The sequence below is a fragment of the Carassius auratus genome, chromosome 6, assembly GCF_003368295.1.
Source record: "Carassius auratus strain Wakin chromosome 6, ASM336829v1, whole genome shotgun sequence".
NCBI classification, from domain to species: domain Eukaryota; kingdom Metazoa; phylum Chordata; class Actinopteri; order Cypriniformes; family Cyprinidae; genus Carassius; species Carassius auratus.
The window spans coordinates 25,094,322-25,116,331 of record NC_039248.1 but is presented as its reverse complement, the minus strand read 5'-3'; the positions used below and the strand labels follow the sequence as shown (position 1 = coordinate 25,116,331).

Here is a 22,010-nt window from a genome sequence, read left to right as displayed (position 1 = left end):
CCGCATGATATTAATGCTTTTCGGATGGATCCATTAATCAGAAGAACGAGGGGAGTTAATGATATCTTTGTCAGTCTATTTCAGAAGAGAAGTGCTGAATGTGAAGGTCCTTTGGTTGTGTTATATGCACATCTGAAGTCACCTGCAACTGAGCTTCTATTTTATTAGAAATGCATGGGTGTTATTGCAATACGTAAACTTTATGTTTTCTCAAAAGGCTCAAACTGAAACAGATGTATGAATCTGAAGCTGTCAGTGAGGCGACTGCAGCAGTCTGCAGGCTAATAGATCTGTTAAATAATGAGTCATTAATGGTTACAATTCACTTTCTAACAAGACAGCTGTGTTCTCATCTTTACTCAGACATGATCTATCCAGACTAACACATGTGCAACCAGGTGCAACACAACACAGATATTATTTGATGTTATAAGCCAAAATGTGATATGAAATGTATTGTTATTCTTTTGTATTTATAAAAATATTTATTTTATTTAGTTAATTATTATTTATTTATTTTTTAAAAAAAATCAAATTTTCTATTAAAACTCTCTAGGCTTTCTTGTATTTAAATTGTTGATTTTTGTAGTATTCTGTTTTATTGGAATTCTCTTCAATGTTAATAGAATAATAGACCACTATTAAGTGAAGTTCAATACAAGGCACATAGGTGGCGCTTCTGAGTAAAAAAGTGACAAATGGTTACCCTACAGTTTCTGGACTTCATGTTGTCATTTCGCAGCCTTTCAGAAAAACTTGGTGGAAACTTGTTGCGTCCCATCCCGTTAGGAAATGGCGTCAAACTTCGCTCATCTTAAAGAAATGATGTAGGAAATCTACATAAGCAAAAAAATATTTTTAGCTATATTTTTGAATGCATTGATTAGATTAGATTAGATTCAACTTTATTGTTATTGCACATGTAAGGTACAAGCCAACTAAATGCAGTAAAATTGAAAAGTTAAATCAAAAGTTAAAAAGTCAAATTTATCTAAATACATAAATTTTTACCAACATATTACATTTTATGGGTTAAATCAGTCAGGAATAGTATTGATTGCAGGTTATAATATATATTTACAGTGAGAAAAACACAAAACATAAGCTATATAGACATTTTTGGGGCTTTTCCAAGTTAAAATACAAATATGAGTGCTGTGAGATCATAGAAAGGACTTGATCCAGCATGTTTATTTTGCATCTAATCTTTTTGATTAGTGTCCTCTCAAGCTTTACCAACAGAGTGGAAGTTTCTCTGTTCAGACTGCTTTCACCCGTAGCTTTTGCCTTCATTCTGTGTTAAGATTTAATCTAACAGCCACACAACAGGGTTCAACACCTATATAACACGCTCGCTTCCCAGCCACGTAGACACGAAGGGCCCGAAGCCTTTGCGACACGCATCAGACACAACGTTGCCTCCCACCGCTTGTCTTGGCACATTCCGACTTCATCTTTCATATCCTGTTTTCTGTTAGCGCTGTTTGATGCAATGTGTATTAAGAATCCCAAAGCACAACATGTCTTGGCTCACCCCTCCACCGGCGCAGGAACAAATCTCTGCCGAAGAAAAGCGAACGCTCTGAAGTCTCGAGGCTTATTAACCCTCCTACACTGACAGGTCCTGCATTGATGCTGCTGCTCAAAATAACTCACAAACAAACACACGCACGGCATCAGTGAGATGTCATATGGTGGCAGGCGCACATTCTGTGTTGCATAAGAGCGTAGTGAATCAAGGACAGAGGAAAAGTTAGAAGGAGGTCAGGATGATTGATACTCATAGCATCCATGTCCACGAAGGCGTGTGTGTCTGTGTGCATGAGATTTAATGCTGACACTGATTATCAGCATGTGTTCATAGCTTGGGTTTTAAAAGCTGCTGAAGGATGATGCGTGATTATATTTATGTTTTAAAATCAGGGTCAGAGGAAAATCTGTTCTAAAGAATCTTTGTCACCTTTCACACGTTCCCCTCTTATATAAAAAATAAATTTGGCTTAATTGGCAGGTTAGTACATTTTTTAGATATACTGGGAATCAACATAGTGATATATCAAATATAAAATCACTTAATTACAATGATCTATTATGATTTCACAATCAGATAATGTGTATCGTTTGTGTGTGTGTGACAGATTTGGTGTGAGATATCTCCCAAGTCCCAAGATAGTACTTAGAAATGTAAAAATACATAAATAAATAAAACAAATTTCGTGATTGCATGCCAATTAAGCAGAGCCCCGCACATGACTTGCAAGAAAAAATAAATAAATTGTGTACACGATTATTATCTCATTCCCTCGATTTGCTAAATTGTGTGCACAATTTACTAATTTTGTTCTCTCAATTTATAAATCATGTGCACGATTTAGCAAATCAAGGAAACTAATTAGTAAATCCACAATTTATAAATTGAGGGACCAAATAGTAAATCATGCACACGATTTAGCCTACAATTTTTTTCATGCATGCCATGTTTAGGACTCCGTACAATTTACTGGTATGCCATGCAATTAATACAGTTAAAAAAAATTTCACAGAGACTTAGAGCTGTTAGGGTTAGCAGTAAGCAACAACTCATAGTTAAGCACTACAAACTACCCTGAACACTTTAGCATCAGAGTTAGATTGTCAAGATTAAGATTTTTATTTTTATTTTTTTGTGCAACTATATCATCAGACTGAACCGAGACTCATTCAAATAGGTCTGGTTATGAAGGCATATCATAAAAGACAATCTGAAGTGGCATCACTCTATCAAATGTTACGTTCTTTTTTCGTAGAGACTGCATATCTGTTTCCATTGCACAAGTTCAATTATGTAGAAAATGTGAATGTGATAAGTGTGCGGTGGTCAGTTCTCATCGGCCCACACAAGCTGCTCTGTGTCTGTGTACTGATCCTGAATCGATGGCCGCTGAAGTGCTGTTCGATTCCCAGCCATCACGCACAGGTGAGACAGCAATCTGTCGTTTTTTCCCAAGTGGAAAAGAGAAAAAGTCTGCCAGGGTGAGAAATCTATCACATGATGCCAATGTGAAGACAACAGTCTGTCCAATCAGAAAATGAAATTCCTTGTTTCACACCGATCCATAATCTGACTCATCATATAATCATCATTCATTGTTCCTGAAGCATCTCTAAGATATCAAGTTTTTTGTTCTACTGAACCTACATGTTAATATGTTCAGTAACACTCAGAGCCGTCTTTAGCTGATAAGAGGCGCATGGTTTCCTCGGTTCATTCCCCGGGGGGTCGTTAGGGTGGTTGGTGGTATTTGGGGTCCCCCTCTGCTGGGGGGAGGGTTTGTGTTCGCCGCAGGGCCCGGTGCGACCCACCCAGATGCATCGCCCAAATGACGGCCCTATAGTTACACTTTATATATATAATGGACCTTATAATGCATAGTATGATAATACTCATAAGTATTCATAATTACTCATAATCTCATAATTATATTTAAAATCACAGTTTTAACAATACTTAAGTATTATTAAATACACATTTTGAAAGTATACCGCATTAAAACACACTACAAACCAGTTGCGGATGAATCTGCAAAATATTATAATGCATTAAAAAGGTAATGCACTATTAGTTCATTCATAATGCACTATATATATATATATATATATATATATATATATATATATATATATATATATATATATATATATCTGTAGTGCATTATGAATAGATTTCTAATGTATTAACTGCATTCTTTTGCTTAATTTACTAGCAAATTTACTAGCAATTTCTGATTTTTTGCAATTTTTTTATCGTAGAAAGAGTAGCCTATTTAATACTGACATTTTATCAAGTTTCAATTTCAGTTTTTAATATAAAAATTATTTTAAAACATTATTGTAACAGGGATGACATTTTAAGATTGTACACAAAATGGCTGTTAGAAAATATAAAAGAAAGAAATGATACGATATAAGATAATGATACCTTTAGTGAGGTTTATGTTTATAGGTAAAGTGTGTTGTTTCTGCATCACAACTACACATTTCAGCTTTAAATCGAGCAAATAAATGTGCAAATGCAGGAAATACACATACATACGCTACATTTTATCACAGTGTAAAAGTTCATTTTATTTTATTTTTTAAGTGCCTTGTGTCTCAGATTAATGCACACACAAACCTGGCAAATGCAGCACTGATTGATCTCTCTTTTCCGTCCCAGCGTGACCTCTGCTAGTGTAGTGTGCAGGTGCATTTGGTCTGCCAGCTTTGTGTTGGCATATGCAGTCGGGAAGCACAGTGATACAATGACGTGCGTGAGCAAGAACAGATGGTTGTGCACAAATGCTCAGATGTACCTGCTGTCATGTCCTTTACTACAGTCTGGAAGTGAAAATAATGTCCTGGACTCTTATTTTGACCATCAGTAATCATTATGGGTTGTAAAAATCAGGTCCAGGCCACATTTCACCCCAAAATAAAGAGTAAAAAATATGAGAAACAATGAACCCCCTAACCCCCCCAACACACACACACAAACACAAGAAACATTTTTTTTTTTAACTTTTTTGCAATATAATGTGTAATAGAAAGTTTATTAAGATTATTTTTTTGCATTGTGACATTATTTTATTTTATTAATTTTAACTATTATTCAGAAAAATAAATATAAATTGAATTTCAGTATTGTAACATAGTATTTTAGACATAATTTCCTTTATATAACCAAATATTTTTAAATATAATTTTAAAAACAATATCATGTAATACAAATATAAAACAAACCTTATATTTAATTTTCTTATTTTAAGTTTGAAATGTCAAAGTAGACTGAAATAGTATTTTCTTGTAAAACAACAAAAACAAACAAACAAATTTTTTTTTACAACATTGAAAATTTTATATTTTCTTTTTTGCATTGTGACATTATTTTTTAACTATTCTTTATAATAAATGTCATTAAAATGTTACTCTTAAACTTTATGCATATAATTGCTTGGGTAAAAAACATCAATTATAATTTTTATTTTTAAGTTGAAATATTTTTTTTTTTAAGTTTTTATAGTGCATTGTCACTATTTTCTTGATGTTTTAACTATTCTGAACAATAAATACAATTAAAATCATATTATTGCAATACAGTATTTTTGGCTTAATTTTCTTTATGCAAAATATAACTTTTTTTTTTTTTTTTTAAGTTTGGGGTAAAATATGTCCCAGTTCTTGACAGTTTTTCATCAGATTCACTGTCATTCATCACTGGAACAAAATAATCACATTACCTAGAGCAGGGATTACTTCCAATAACTTTGAACTTTCATACTTAATTTATTCACTTGTGCAGTTAAATTGAAGAGTCAGTATATAAAATTACCATGAAAATTGCATAATGATGGAATAATTATATAACAGGTGTGCACTATTATAATACTAATCACCCATTGAAACAAATGAAGACCATAACTGAAAATCCTAACCAAACTTGCATTTGTTTTTAATATGCCGCATGGCAGAAGCATTCAGCGAGCACATCAGTTTAAGTAGCAGTTGACTTGTGTAGTAAATCACAGCGTGGTTCGTCTGTTTTATAGCATTTATATAAGCCACTCAGAGCAGATCCGCAGAACGAGACTGTTTGAAGCTTCACACAATTACTGCCGCCTACACGTTATGACTGAAGTATTTCAAACAGCATCCGGTGGCCCACATTTTGAATGGACACATTGTCCTGAAAGGAAATTAATTCGGAGCTGTGGTGAACATGCAAGAAATATGAGTTGGAGTCCGGCTTGTGTGTTCATTTCTGATCTTGTTTACCTCTCATCTCTACTCTTATATTATTTTTTAAGTATTTTATTGTCATTGTGGTTTTATTTATCGTTCTGCCAAATAATAAATACTAAAAAAGTGCAACAACTAAAAAAACACATGCCAAATATGCAACAGATACTAAAAAAAGCCTATCAAAATTTTATATTCTGTACAAAAGATTTAATTATTATTATTATTATTTAGAAATCAATACTTTTATTTAGCATGGACAAATTAGGTTGATCAGAAGTGACATTAAAGACATTGTGTTTTCTATTTCAAATAAATGCTGTTTTGAACTTTCTATTTATCAAAGAATTCTGAAAAAAATCACTGTTTTTGCAAAAAATATTAGGCAGCATATCTGTTTTTAATATTGATAAGATTTTTTCTTTCTTTTTTTTGAGAATGAAATCAGCTTATTATAATGATTTCTGAAGGATCATGTGACACTGAAGACTGGAGTAATGATGCTGAAACATCACAGGAATAAATTACATTTTAAAATATATTACAGTAGAAAATAGTCATTTTAAACTCTAATAATATTTCACATTATTACAGTTTTTACTGTATATTTGATCAAATAAATAGTGAACATGAAATCAAAATGTACTTTTTGCATTCCCGATCTTGTAAACGATGTTCAGTGCACAATATTATAAAGAAAAATGGTTTGTAATTGATTGGAAATGGATATGTCTTATTTTAGGCAGAGTGGTTTCATAGTACTGTTTAATATATTACTCTGAAAGCTGATTTCCGGTAAGATTTACTTATCCGTAGAGTTTCATTTAAGTAATGGATGGTATGATATATTATATGCACTCTTATCTCTTAATCAAAAATTCATACATCTCCAGAAACTTCTACATGTTTTAATATATTCAGATGGAAGGTTCTGAGGCAGTCTACGATCAAGTAATCTCTGGGTGAACATTATTGTAAACCATACACTCAAATGCTCAAATGCCTTGATTAGCATAAATCTAACTGAATGAACTCCAGTTGAATTAGATATATCCACAAACCACTCCCAACAAAACAAGACTTCACCCTTTTCATCTCGTTAAAAAACAAAAACAGGAATAGTTCACCCAAAAATGTTTCAATTGCTGAAGGTTTATTCATCCTCAGCCAATCCAAGATGTAGATTTGGAGAAATTTAGCATCACATCACTTGCTCACCAATGGATCCTCTGCAGTGAATGGGTGCCGTCAGAATGAGAGTCCAAACAGCTGATAAAAACATCACAATAATCCACAAGTAATCCACACCACTCCAGTCCAGTCCATCATCTTAACGTTTTAAGAAGCCAAAAGCTGCATGTTTGCAAGAAACAAATCCATCACTAAGACATTTTAAACTTTAAACCATTGCTTTTGCAGTGAGTCTATAATCTACTAACCACTTCCTCCAGTGAAAAAGTAAATCTCCTGTTGTCCTCTCACATTAAAATCCACCAACATATTTGTTTATAACTGTTTTGCCTTGTAAATAGAGCTTCAGATGTACATATTTCTTTCCAGATTCAGACCAGATTACATTTTCACTGGAGAAGGCAATATTAGGTAACTTGGATTTTGAGGTAAAACGTCGTAATGATGGACTAATTTCTTACAAAAACACAACTTTTTGCTTCAGAAGATGTTAATTGATGGACTGGAGTGGTGTGAATTACTTATGATGTTTTTATCTGCTCTTTGGACTCTTATTCTGACGGCACCCATTTACTGCAGAAGACCCATTCTGAAATTACACAAAATTGTCAATTCACTGCTAATCAAATGAAGAAAATATATAAATTAGTTTACTATAGATATATTTAAATGAACAACAATAAATAAAAAAATAACTTGGATTATAACGCACAAGACAGATGTTTTAATCTAAAATCTGCCGTGAACAGACTCTTGTTTCTGGTCTGCAGCTACTGAAGCTCCAGTATGAAAAATCAAACTCATAAAATCCCAGAAATATCTCAGGTATATTAATATAACTCTCATATATTTGCTTCTGATAAATGACCTTCTGAGGTCATTTTCCCCCCTTGCATCCATTTATAGCTCAGATCAAAGCTGGGTTCTCTGTCTCCTGAAGCTCACGTCTCATTTAGCCTGCAGGCAAAACATCGGAGCTGAATTAGGGCAGTATTTGAGTAAATATTTGGCATGATTTTTGGCTGAGAAGGATGCATCTGTGTATGATCAGATCCTCCACTGTGATTAAACAGATGGGTTCTCATCCAACAACCAGCACATGATAAACACTTCAGTATTTTATGCTTATTAAAGGATTTTAACACATTCATATGTGGAGCAGAGAGGGAAATGAGCATCCAAAAGCAACCCTTACATACTGTATCTAGGTTATTATAAAATAAAATTAAATAACATAATAAGAATGTTTTATAAGTGTTTCGAAAAACTTTCTAGAAATTTCTAAGATTTTTCCGCTGTGATTTAATAAACCTCAAAATGTGAACTTTACATGATAAAAAAATGTCCAGGTTATAAAAAAATACAAATATATATATATATATATATATATATATATATATATATATATATATATATATATATATATATATATATTCTATACAGGTCCACATTGGACACAGGCAACATTTATCATTTATATATATATATATAAAATATATTCAATAAATTCAACTTGAAAATATATTCAAGTTACAGTTATATAACGAATATGGGCTTAAAGTGCACACTCTTAGGGGTTTATTTTGAGGGTATTCACATCAAAATTGGAGGAAAGGTTAAGAAATTTATATTCAATATTTTTGTTCAACCCCTTTAATTAAAGCTTAAAATCTGCACTTTAATTTCATCTTGATTGTTTTATTTTTAATTATGTTCTGATGGCATACTGAGCTGAAATTCTGAAAATTTTGAGAATCAAACCTAAAAATTGTACAGGAAAAAAATAAAATGAAATAAAATATTGCTATACAATAAAGACAACTGAAGAAATATCATGATGTGCATATAAAAAAAAACATATCATGTTTTAGCTTCATATAAAGGGAAAGAAATAAGACATTTACAATTTCAGGTTTTGTAATAACCACGTCCATTAACAAGTAGTTATAGTAAAAGTAATTATAAAAACAGTGTTTTGCTTGGAAAATTGGCAAGAAAGAAAGGTCTGGATAATTGCTTCAAAAGCAGAAGCTGTGATTAGGGAGGGCAGAGGTCATAGCCTCAAACCAGGCGTCTATCAACATCACTGTAGATCAATAGGCCTCTAGTGCTACTGATTTATCAAAGAGTTAATAGGTAATTAAGGCAGGCTGGGGTAATGAGAGGTAATGGCATGATCGATAGCATAGACAAACCAGAAAACTGACATGCTCATTTAGACCACAATTAATGTCTGCCCTAATGATCTTCAGTAAGCTATGTTTAAATCAGACCGAACTTAAGAGCATGCTGTTCCTGTTAACCTGGGACTTGGGTAGAGACACAGCAAATCATGATGCTCTTAAAGACACTGGTCACACAAAAACTGAAAATATGTCGGTCATTTCTGCTGAAACACAAAATAAAATGTTCTTGGTGCCTGTTTTTTTTTTTTTTTTTTACAGCTTTAAGCTCCAAAAAGGACATAAATAGCCCATAAATAACCCTTTTTTCTGTTTTGGAGCTTGAAAGTTCTTGATGGAAAATAATTTCTCCTATTGTTAAATAAAATCAAATAAAAATAGGTTCAGAACAACATGGCAGATAGTAAATGACAAAAAAAAAAAAAAAAAGAATTTATGGATGAGCCAATTAATTAAGTGAATGATGCACCTATATTTGCATTTAAATTAGCATATCACTCTTTAACAATAGGCTTTTATTGAAGATTTCGTCTTTAGTCTTATAATAGGTTTTTCTATAAGCCTCTTTGGTCTTGTATTCAAACTAAAATAAATTTGGATGCTCTGACAAGTGACAAGCATAGGTCATAAAGCACAAGCAAGATGAGATAGCAACTAAACGGGCTTATTAGAAAAGCCTCTTATTTCTTTCTTGTTCGATGTATATTCATGAATGTCACTTTGATTAATGAGTGTTGGCCATTCTGATAAATTGAGATACTTTATCTGTTGTCAGGGGATCCAGTCGCTGAGACCTTGTGGTTGCACAATACTTCACAGAACAGAGAACGCCAGTGAGATGTCCAGGGAACGGAAACATAACACTTACACAAGACATAATTAATGTCAAAATGAAGTATTTATAGTGAAAAATCACTGCTCATACTTATTTAAAAAAAAAAAAAAACACTCCTAACTTGTGGTGGACAAAGTATCAAATATTTGAGTAGAAGTATACAGATATACCAAAAAAATATTAGCTTACTTCAGCAAAAGCATCAAGTAAGTAGACTACCCCGTAAGTCACCAGCTTTACTTTAGTTTGACTTTACTTTAAAGTCACTTGAGTATTAAAAGTAAAAGTACTGATCGGTGAATGTTTATTTTGTAATTATAACTTGTATACTTTTATATTCAATTATTTTACATTATTAATTATATACATATAATTTAGGCTATAAAAAACTAATGATCAGACTATATACATTTACATTGTACTGAAACTGTGGCCTATGCAAACAAAATTTCGTTCTGTACACACTTGTTGTATACTGAATGACAATAAAAGTCTGTCAAAGTCAAAAAAAAAAAAAAAAAAAAATATGGGTGCTTTTCATACACACACAAAACTAAATGTGTTTTCAGAGACAATATAAAGCTCAAAATGTATAACATTTTAAGAAGAACTCTATGAAAACTGGAGATGTAGGAACATTAAGTATTATAGTACATTTTTACTAAAAAAATAAAACGGTAAGCACTTCATACAGTACACTTAAACAGCTTGCCATTTCAAAACAAATTTAGTTCCCAAACAATTGACATTCATGATTTTTATATATTTACTTATTTTTCATGCCATCAATCACACATCCACCCAAGCTCCAAAGATCTCCCATTTTTGGGGTTGTGGCTAAAAGGGATACAGTTACGGCCAGAAAAACCAACCAACTATACATTACATTTTCTACCTATTAGATTGTGTTTTTGTTAACGTCTACACCTTCCCAATACTAAACTCACTCCTTACAATAATGCAAAAATACAACGTGACAAAAATGATGCTATTTTGTGTGCACATGCCCAGTAGATGCAACTCTATCCCTTCAGCCTTTACCCGTTTTTTTGCTTATTTTGAGTCAGACTTGTGAATCCACTGAATTGTTTACTAGCGACTCACTCTGACTCAATGGTTTGAAACAGTGAGTTGTTGACTCGAGAACGGCTGCAATCCTCTCAGTCCAGTTTGCGAATGAATAATTCAGTGTGAATTGCAAACCGATTGAACCGGTTCACTGAAAAGAATCAGCTCGTTCATGAATCAGGCACCGATATCGCGTCTCAGAGCGGGTGGTGATTTCTCCAGTTCAAAATAGTGAGGTACGAAATGTTTTAAGAAATCTAGTGGAAAAAATTATGCTTTGAAATCTATTGAAGGAAAGTTTCTCAAAATAAAAATATTCTGATAAAATACAGATACTTAGCTAATAAATGTACTTAAGTAGGCTAGTAAAAAATACTTTGTACCACTGCTCATAACTCATTTGAAACCATTAAACAACTCCCAAGAAACCACACAGCAGCATGTCAACAACCAATCAGAACGTGCCAACACTCTGGAGCTGTACATGTTAAAATCAAGTTTTACTGGGATTTGGCTGTTTGTGTGCGTGTGTGTGTGTGTGTGTGTTGATTTTATGAAAAGGTAAAATCACTTTTTCAGGCATGTTCCCCAAACATAAAAAGGCTAAAGAGAGAGAGATGCAGTGAAGCACAGTGCTCTTGTCTCCCATAGCAACCCTGGCATTTCCAGTGCATTTCCTGATACATGATGTTCTGTTTTGGAAGGTTACACTGACATGCTAGTTAGCATGTGCCGAGTGCACCAGAAATGCAGGAACAGACAAAAGTGGAATGTATTTTTAGGAATGGCCTAACTAGGTCATGTGCTTCATGGCCAGGAGAAAGCTGTGAAAATGGCTGCTTTCCCATCACTGCAGAGAGTGTGGATCAAACGCATTTCAGCGGATAGCATGCAGTTTTCAGAATTTTTTTTTTTTTTTATCAATCTCACTTGCTATTGCATTATGAAAAAAAACCCCACTGCATTATACATATATATTAAAAAACCCTGAATTTGAAATTAAAATATGCATTAATTAGCCATTGGAGAATATAAATAAGTTGATGATCAATGAAAAAAAACGAACAACATGAAATCAGTGGTGACTGAAAAATATTAATAGTAATTTTGATTTAAAAATAATATACTATAATTACAAAGTTTGGAGTCAGTAAGATTTTATTTTTTATTTCTAAAAGAAATTAATACGTTTAGCCAGCAAGGATACATTGAATTGATCCATAGTGACATTTATGTTGTTATAAAATGTTTCTATTTCTAAACGTTCTATTCATCAAAAAAAAAAATTTTGTTTCACAATTTCCACAAAACTGATAATAACTATACATGTTTCTTGAGCAGCAAATCAGCATATTAGAATGATTTCTGACGATCATGTGACTCTGAAGACTGGCGTAATAATGCTTAAAATTCAGCTTTCCATTATAGGAATAAATTACTTTTAAAAATAGAAAGCAGCTATTTTAAATTGCAATAATATTTCACTATATTATTTTTTACTGTATTTTTACTAAATAACTGCAGCCTTGGTGAGCATAGAGACTTTTTTCAAAAACATTTGAAAAAATCTTATCGACCCCAAACATTTGAACGATGGTAAATACAGTAAATATATATTCCTCTCAGAAAGGGTTGTGGACATGTTGTTGACTTATATAAAGTGCATGCAAAAAAATGAGTACCAAAACAATTATGAGATGACATTCAGCTTTGCAATGACTCGGAAACAAATTCTCTGAATAGAAATATATTCATGAGGTCATGGGCTAGTAAACCGATCAGTCTGCGGCTGATCCCCTTCACCTTTACTAGGAAAAGTCCGGGCTTTGTGAATCTGTTCTCTAAGCCTTCTGAGTTCAATAAGGCACCACATACTTGAATTATACAAGAAGATTATATTTTTCAAAGGATTTATTTTTTATACAACCAGTGCTCTACCTGGCGGCAATGTTATCAAGTCATATCATTTTTATTCAGTCTGATATGGAGAGAATTTGATATAACTTGCTTTTTCCAATGCCTTTGCTGCTCAGGCAGAAATATAAGAATAACATGGATATTTCAGAATAACCTGTCCCACACAGTTTTTGCTATAGACATGATATATGATATCATAGAATTATACTGAAGAGGGACTTAGAGATTAAGTTCCAGTAAGAACCACCTAGAAACTTCTTATGAATTAAATGTTGGTTTGGTGAACTTACGTTATCTTTTTTTGTTGCAGACCCAGAGGGCCGCAGGTTAAAGGGCATCCAGAGGAGTACAGAGACAGGGCTGGCCGTAGAGATGCCCAGCCGTACGGTCCGGCAGGCGAGCCACGAGTCCATCGAGGACAGTATGAACAGCTATGGCTCGGAGGGAAAGTGAGTATTATAAATCAGTACTTTTCAAAATACTACATTTCTTTTTAAAAAATGACCCCAAAATTACATCCAAAATTGGGGTTTGAGTTTGTTTCTTCACTGGAACAGATTTGGAGAAATTTTTGCATTGCATCACTTGGTCACCAATGGATCCTCTGCAGTGAATGGGTGCCATCAGAATGAGACTGCCGATAAAAACATCACAAAAATTCACAAGTAATCCACACAACTCCAGATCATCAGTTAACATCCAGTGAAGTGAAAAGCTGCGTGTTTGTAAGAAACTAATCTATCATTAAGACACTACCCTCACATCTGGATTCTGGGTTCATAATCCATAATAACGCTTCCTCTAGTAAAAATCTCACAACAAAATGCACTGACATATTTTTAGGACATTTTTAAACGGTGCTTGATCTGTGCATATTTCACTCCTGATTCTGATAAGACGACTTTTTCAATGGAGAAAGCAATATTATGGATATGAAGTGATGGTTTGAAGTTTTGAATGTTTTTTTAAACATTTTAATAATGGATTTGATGGACTGGAGTGGCGTGGATTACTTGTGGATTATTGGGATGGCACCCATTCACTAATATTATAGAAATAACCATTATCACAATGAGGACTCACTTTAAATGTACAAAAATCAATACTGGCTGCTTCCTCTCAAACTGAAGAAGCCTAACAAATATAGAGTCTGTTATTTTGTTTGTTATCAGCTTGATCGGGTGATACATTTGATGGGATAAATATAGCAAAAGTGTTATATTACATTGTGGAAAGGTGCAGGTGAGATGAGAAAATTGCTTTAGAAATCTTCCACTGTACACTGCCTTTGGATATATTCAACTACATGTTTCATCCAGACAAATCAATCTTTCTTTCTTTCTTTCTTTCTTTCTTTCTTTCTTTCTTTCTTTCTTTCTTTCTTTCTTTCTTTCTTTCTTTCTTTCTCTCTCTTTTTTGATATTCCCATAAGTTACATAACCAACCATATGAACCCCTCTTCTTCTGAGTAATAAACTTTTTCTGTGCTGGCTCCATTTCTGAATGAAATCCAGAGTTCAGACCTTCTGTGTTGATGTACTGTAAACTCATTTCAGATCTGGACACTGTCTGGAGTGTCACATCAAAGCTACAGGTTTTGAGTTTTGCGTGATGCAGTCTTGTTTTAGCTCTGTGGAGGACAAAAGATGTTTAGCTTTAATTCCAATGTGCCAAACCGTTTTGCGCAAGTTTGGATACTTAAATGGAGAAGATATCTGGTTTGGGCTTGTTTGAACCAGGGCTATAAAAAAGATTCCCATTCACTAGAAAATAGCATTAGAAAAAGACAAACAAACATTGAAAAAATATATTTTATTTCAGTTAGTTGCCAAGTTATTATTAGATAATAAATATCAAAGCAAGTGGTATTTGTTTAAAAAAAAGATTGCACTAGTACACATTTCATACAAAACATGATGATATGAACAATAGATATTTGGTTCAAAATAAAGACCAAAATGAGGATGCGAGATAATATAAACTTTAAATATATCCATTAAGTTTTTTCAGACAAAACCATTAAAATGAGAACCACTCATTAATGACAAAAACTTCTGAAATGTGCATTCACTTCAAAACAACATGTTCGGTTACATAATTATAACGTTATGCTCGACCGCAGTCTATACTGCATTAATTTCCCCTCAAACGCTTTGTCCAATACCCAGCGCTCCATTAGAAATTCACAAACAAGACAAAAACTCCCCGCAAACCTTACGTAATGTAGTTGGATGCTCTTCCTGTGCAGCTCCATCATGGGAGTAAAATCCAGCCCAATTCAGCGGGATTACTGCGCAGTTTATGGAGCATGGGGATTACAGTTTTGGCTACCACTGCTGAAGATATTTGACCATATTACATTGCATCTTATGCATCTTATGAATACATAACAGAGTAAAATGTATTTTACATAAACACTCACTGTCATTCTGGGCTTTGACAAACAACTGTGATGGAAAGTCATAAAGAGAGGCTGATTTAATGCAGTGGCTTTTTTTTTTCTTCTTTCTGTAATATGTATTCAATATCTAGTGTTTATTTTATTTGTTTCCATTAGATATTGTTTTTAAATTGCCTTTTTTTTGCCTTTAAATACTTTAAATGTTACAAGATCAAACAACTGTACCAAAAAGTTATAAAACAATTTAAAAACATTTAAAAATAGAAAAACTTTACAAAGCATTAAGGAGCATTATTAAACCATTACAAACTAGGATTAAACATAATATGAAAAGTTATAAAATATTATGAAATGTAAATAAAAAAATAATGGGGCTTGCAAAAATTACTAAAACATAAAGTACAAAATATTAAAATATTGCAGAGCATTATTTCTATGCAGTTTTCGCTTAATTTTTCAATTTATAGTATATTTTCTCAAAACACATTGCAAATCTTACAAAGATCAATAGATTTAAAGTAGTGTACATTTACAATACAAGTGAGCAGCAATTGTTGTACAGGTATACAAGCATCTTTACAGTGGTTTAATAGGTGATTTTGCTAAATAATAGTATGAATCTGATCCACTTTCTCTGATACTCTTACAAAAAAATCTAATTTTTTTGCATCTCTGACCTCCACAGCTCCAACTTTTGTCAATAAAAAAAGTCTTATTTGGTGAGCAAGAAGAGCGAAAGAGGTCACATTACTGACATTTATGTAATGGACCTGTCAAAATGCCCTAGAAAGCTGAAAGCAGCAATCTAATGCCCTAATTATAACGCCAAAAGCAGAACTGCTCATACTGCATGGACAAAAAATATAATCACATTAAATGTCCTGAATAAAATATATTCTTTTAAACAGCCAAAAACTGAAATGCAGTGACATAAATATGAGTGCAAAAGTGAATGCCCTCACGTTCACACAGGTCTCCTATAGCAAAAAATAACCACTGGTTTGACATTTGACACCCCCCAAAAAATGTCCAAATACTTCATTATAAACAGTATATCTGATTTATTTATTTATTTTTATTTAAAGCCTAGCAAACGTATTTTTGTGAAATGATTTGCATGAAACCAGGCATGTTCTGTCCTTCTTTAAAATGCTTTTTCATATTAAGTAAAATTCATACATTACATGCAAGTGTCCAAATACTTTTTGGGGCCTCTGTAGAAAATGAAGATGTTGAGATCGATATTCAATAATTTCTCAAATAGAAAAGATTAAAATCTGAGAGATATAAATATAATTGAATGTCAGTTTGTCTTCATGTTAGTTATTATAATTAACTAAAACCATAAAAAAATGAAAAAAATAAATAAAATAAAAAATAAAATAAAAAAAACTTTTATTTTTTAGTTTAATTTGATATTCTAACATAATAAAAAAAAACATTTGATATATAATTATATATTTAAATAAAAACTGTATAGACAAAAACACAGCAAATTTAAATTTGACCTAAAATTAAAAAGTAAATAGAAAAATAAACACTAATACAAAATATTGCTAAAAACTATAACAGTATCTCACTGATACTAAAATAACACGGTCTCCACGTCATTTAAAAATAAGTCTGCACTCTATTTCAGATGCATAAACATTTCCCACATACCTTTCACTTTTTCCAGAAAACAATAACTCTTGTACTTGCATGCAGGAACAGAGCATCTGGTTAAAATGTTTGCATGCAATGAATACCAGAGCGCCAGAAGAACAGCATGGAGACAGTGATATATAAAGCAATTGAGCGCAGTGCACTGAGACGCCATGATTAACACATAACACAGACAAATGTTTATTCGAGTGACATCAAGAATGTGGTGTGTAATATGTGGAGCGGTGATAGGTGTATTTGTCACTCTCCGAAGCGTTTGTAGTAATGCGTGTGTGTTTACTGCTGACGCCAGTGCACGCAGGGGCCAGTGACTAATATTGACTCTCCGTTTTGCCAGAAAAAATGATGAAATGTCACATGTGAGAGAAGAAGAGGGGAAAGGAAAAATGAACATTCTGTCATCATCTACTCATCCTCAAACCCAACTGTCATTCTTCAGTGGAACACAAACAGAGATGTTTTGAAGAAATTGCACACAGCTTGTAACCACAGCTGTCAAATTTTGGTCCGAATAATGAACAAAATACAGGAAAAGACCTTAAAAGTAGTCTGACTTGTGTGTCTTTTTCCTAGTCTTCTGAAGCCATATGAGATAACTTTGTGAGATGAACAGATGGAGAGAAAGTTGTTTTCAAAATCAATTCGCTTGGCTGCCATCTTTCAGCAGCTATTTTTTTATCCAAGTACTGCTCCTGTCTACTTGAATAGGAAAATCAGAACCTACAATATGTCTAGATTTTGTTTCAATAACAAATTTTAATTCAGCAATACATTTTGACAACAATGGCATCACACATTTAGCTTTTTTAGGTTAAATTTTGCTTTAAAAAAAGTTTGGTAAAAATATAAATAATAATAATATATGTTTGTGTGTGTGTGTATTTTCAATATTTCTATTTCTATATTTTCTATTTTTATTTCTTAATTAGCCTTTATTTGTCTCATTTACCGTTTCGGGTCAGTAAGAATGTTCGAACGTTTCTAGACATCTCAAGGCTTAATTTTTTTGATGAAAAATACAATAAAAACAGTATTATTATTCTAATTATGAGGTATTTTTATCATTCAAAATAACTTTTTCTATTGGAATGCTTAATATACTTTTTTCAGGATTACTATAAAAAATGTAAAAAAAATAAAATAAAATAAAAAATAAACAACAAACAGCACTTATTTGAAATATACATCTTTTTAACATTTATAAATGAATTTGCTGTAATTTTTTTTTATCACTTTAATGCACCCTTGCTGAATAAAAGTATTATACTGAATAATAGTGAATAGGTACATAAAAAAATCAAAATTTACTAAATATGCAACACTGCATAAAATATTAAGTCTTCTTTTCAACATTGCTATTCAAATCATATGAAAAAAAAGATATGTTCTCTGAAAACAAGTCTTAATATTTTATGCAGCTTTTTGTATCAAGTAAAATTATTTTCTTAATCTTTTAACTGAAAGATTTGGGAAATAAGTTGTATGGTCCACTTTTCTGATTCTAATGTAGTTATATGGACTGTGTGGGACGATTCTCCGTTTGTGTTCCAAAAGGCTTTGGAGTGACATCTTGAGAGTAAATGATGACTGTTCCTTGAAGAACAGAGAGACGAGTGGATAGAGACACCAGACGAGAGACTAAATGATGAACTAGATATTGACGTGGGACAAAGAGACAGGATGGAGTGAAAAACGAGCAAAAGAACAGGCGGCGATGAAAATGTCATCTCTTGGGATGCTCGGTCTGACTATTAGGCATCAGGATTGTCTGGACCCTACCAATAACATTTAAAAAATAAACCTGTGTGGAGACGGCAAGCGAAAGAGACAGAGCCGGGAATGGGTGGAGGGGCACTGGAGAGAATCGAGGTCAGACCGCATGAAAGAAAATTAATTATGAATCCGTCCACATTAGTGTGGAGGATTATTGAGAACAAACACACAGGAAGGGGAATGGAGAAAGGAGGGAGAGACGGTTTGAAAGGAGGACTGAAGGAGAGCAAGAGAATGACAGTCATGTAGAGCACCAAGGTTAGCTTTTTAAAATCAATATACAAATATATATTAATAAAGAAGAAATGTGACATTTTTGTGCAGAACTGCAAAAACGACTGACTATTTTTGAACAGGTTTTCTGAAGACTCACCCCTCATCTGCCATTGGTCAGTCAAAACATTTAGAATGTAAAAACACCTTATGGGTGGTCACGTTTGCTCAAACACGCACCTTTTTGCCTTCTTTGGCCCCATTTTTATTTTGCTTGCAAAAGGAAAACACACTTTTTTTCATTACAACCTGTTTCTGTATCTAAAAATGATCTCGTTACAACAACAACAACAAAAAAATTAGACCTAATTGATCTGATCCGAGCACAAGCGGCTGCCTTCTGTCAAAGTGAAAACCTATGATTTGCAATATGGGATTCTTCACCTGTGTAGATAGCTAAAATGAAGTCCGTTTCCTTAAGAAGATCTAGCTAAAGAGTAAAAAAGAAATTACATATAAAAAGAAAAATAAGAGGTTGATAAAGTAGCATTGCTTCGTAAGTGAGACAAACAGGTACATGGCTATTTTCATTTTATTGTAATATAATATAATATTATAATTTATTATAATATAATAAATTAGGAATTTTAAGATCTTGTTGGTGTCGTTTAAGGCTTAGAATTCTTTCTAGAAGATGTTTTAGTGGGAGAAAATTCATCTGAAAAATAATTCCAGTAGGCTGATGAAAAAGTGGACAGTCACTGTTGTGCTATTAGATGAAGGCCAGACCTCCTGTTTCGAGAGGTCATGAGGGTGAATATGACACGGAGCATGCGGCTCATCTCCTGAAAACACACACAGTACACTGAAGTGATGAATTTTTGCTGTCTCAAATCTGCCTGTAGGAGCAGGAAAGCAGTGTGATTATATGCGTGTGCGCTGGCCACTATCAGAGCTGAGCTTCACTGTCAGTCATATAGGCTGTCTATCTTCATTACGTAAAAGAGAAGTGCCTTCCGCCCATCGATCCCGTCCCATCACAGAGCCATGCCATTGTCACTTCAGTCATCGCAGAGTGAAGGAAACCGTCATAATATGTGTCATGCGTGCTCATATGATGTCAGTCTTCAAAGCCATCACAAGCAACACACACACACACACACACATGCTTAATTCAGGCTGTCAGTACTCAAACATGCTCTACATTATTTTAATGTTCCATCCAGCAGACAGACTCCAGCGCTCAATAATGTGTATTATGAATAAAATGAGTTAACTTCCACAGTAACACTTTGGCGTTTTCTTCCCTTTAGTCTGAACTACAGTGGAATGTGTTTGGCATCAGACGCCCAGTTTAGTGACTTTCTGGATGGGATGGGACCTGCTCAGTTTGTGGGCAGACAGACACTAGCTACAACTTCAATGGGTGAGTGCACTTCTACATCACATGTAGTTCAAGTCAACAGGCTATAATTTGTCCTTTTCTTTTACGGACAGAAAGATTAGCCATTTAAAATATTTTTTTTTAGTAAATACATTTTTGTTAGTTGTTCATTATTAGTTCATGTTAACTAATGTGGATCTAATGTTAACAAAGGGAACTGTATTACCAACATATTAAAATAACTACGATCAACACAATGCTGTTCAAAAAGGGAGAAATAATGTCACTCGCCCACGTGTCACTTGACGCTCGTTAACGTGGATATTAATGTGTGCAGGAGATGTTGAGATCGGTCTGATGGAGAGGAACGGACAGCTGGAGGTGGAGATCATTCAGGCTCGAGGACTCATCATGAAGCCTGGATCTAAGGGCCCTCCAGGTGAGCCAAATCTGACTGCAAATAATTATAGATTGGTTTTCAAATACACAAGTTTCTCACAAGATTGTTCTCTTTTTTTTATCTGAGCATTCATTATCCAAAAGCGAGCATGTGTGTTTGGAAAAAAGACAGAAAACTGAAAAGAGACGTCTTATTCAGTGGCTCTTCAAAGTGGCTTTCAATATCTTGTGGATTTCAAGGATGCCGTTTGAATTATTGTATTTTTGTGTTTTGTTTCCTTCTTCCCGTTTCAGCGGCCTACATTAAAGTCTACCTTCTGGAAAATGGCATCTGCATTGCCAAGAAGAAGACAAAGTCTGTCCGGAAATCATTAGATCCCCTTTACAACCAAGTCCTTGTTTTTTCAGAGAGCCCGCAGGGAAAGGTTGTACAGGTAAACTCCATTTTTACCTTTAATGAAGACAATCAGGGTTACTTGTGTAAAACTCCACCAGAGGATGCATCAGAGGGATTCAATTTTATTGTCCACCAAGTGCTTAAATATTTAGCATTGTTAGGTGATGTTTAGCAAGTATGAGGAATAGAAATAGTGTTGCTGGCCTTATAAACCTGAATCAAACCAGCAAACGAATCCTAGAATACTTGAATTTCTTAATGCATTTAATATTAATGTGTCAAGCATTTTAGAGGCATCTGTCTGGTTGGTTATTTAAATGACAAAGAAAATAGGCTCTAATTTACTGCAAAGTTTACCCACGTCTTTTCCAATATGGTGTAATTTCCCTGTAGGTGACGTGATGTCAGTGAATTATCATTTCTTATGCATTCCCTCCATCATTTAGCTCAACTGCAGAGAGAGCTGCAGGAGAAACTGCAAAGCAGTGAACACTTTATTTTTAGCAGCTCTGAAGGAATAGGGGGAAACCTTTCATATCTCTCCGAATTAGACATTTTTCTAAGGACAACATTTATGAAAGCCTGTCACAACAAACGTTAAAGTTAGAACAGACTGCAGGATGTTCAGGAACATCGGGTGGCGGGAAAAACATCATTTGCATGTGTTTATTCACTGATGTACAGCATCCTCCATCCAAACATCCGTCATTATGAACATTATGTAATGAATCTCAGGGAACTTTCAGATTGATCTACAGTAGGCTAAATTATTCTTCCAAATTTTCCACACATTCATTATCATATTTGGAAATTCAAATTATTCAGTTTGT

At 33.5% G+C, this 22,010-nt stretch overlaps 1 protein-coding gene across 1 annotated transcript in view; it reads left to right on the top strand.

The window, feature by feature from the left end:
- LOC113103368 (regulating synaptic membrane exocytosis protein 4-like) overlaps positions 1-22,010 on the top strand; it is a 29,627-nt gene that overhangs the window by 3,126 nt on the left and 4,491 nt on the right. The window contains exons 2-5 of the mRNA XM_026265975.1: positions 13,259-13,397; positions 20,314-20,426; positions 20,722-20,823; positions 21,078-21,217. Of these exons, the coding sequence (XP_026121760.1) occupies positions 13,259-13,397; positions 20,314-20,426; positions 20,722-20,823; positions 21,078-21,217 (494 nt within the window). The remainder of the gene's footprint in view (positions 1-13,258; positions 13,398-20,313; positions 20,427-20,721; positions 20,824-21,077; positions 21,218-22,010) is intronic.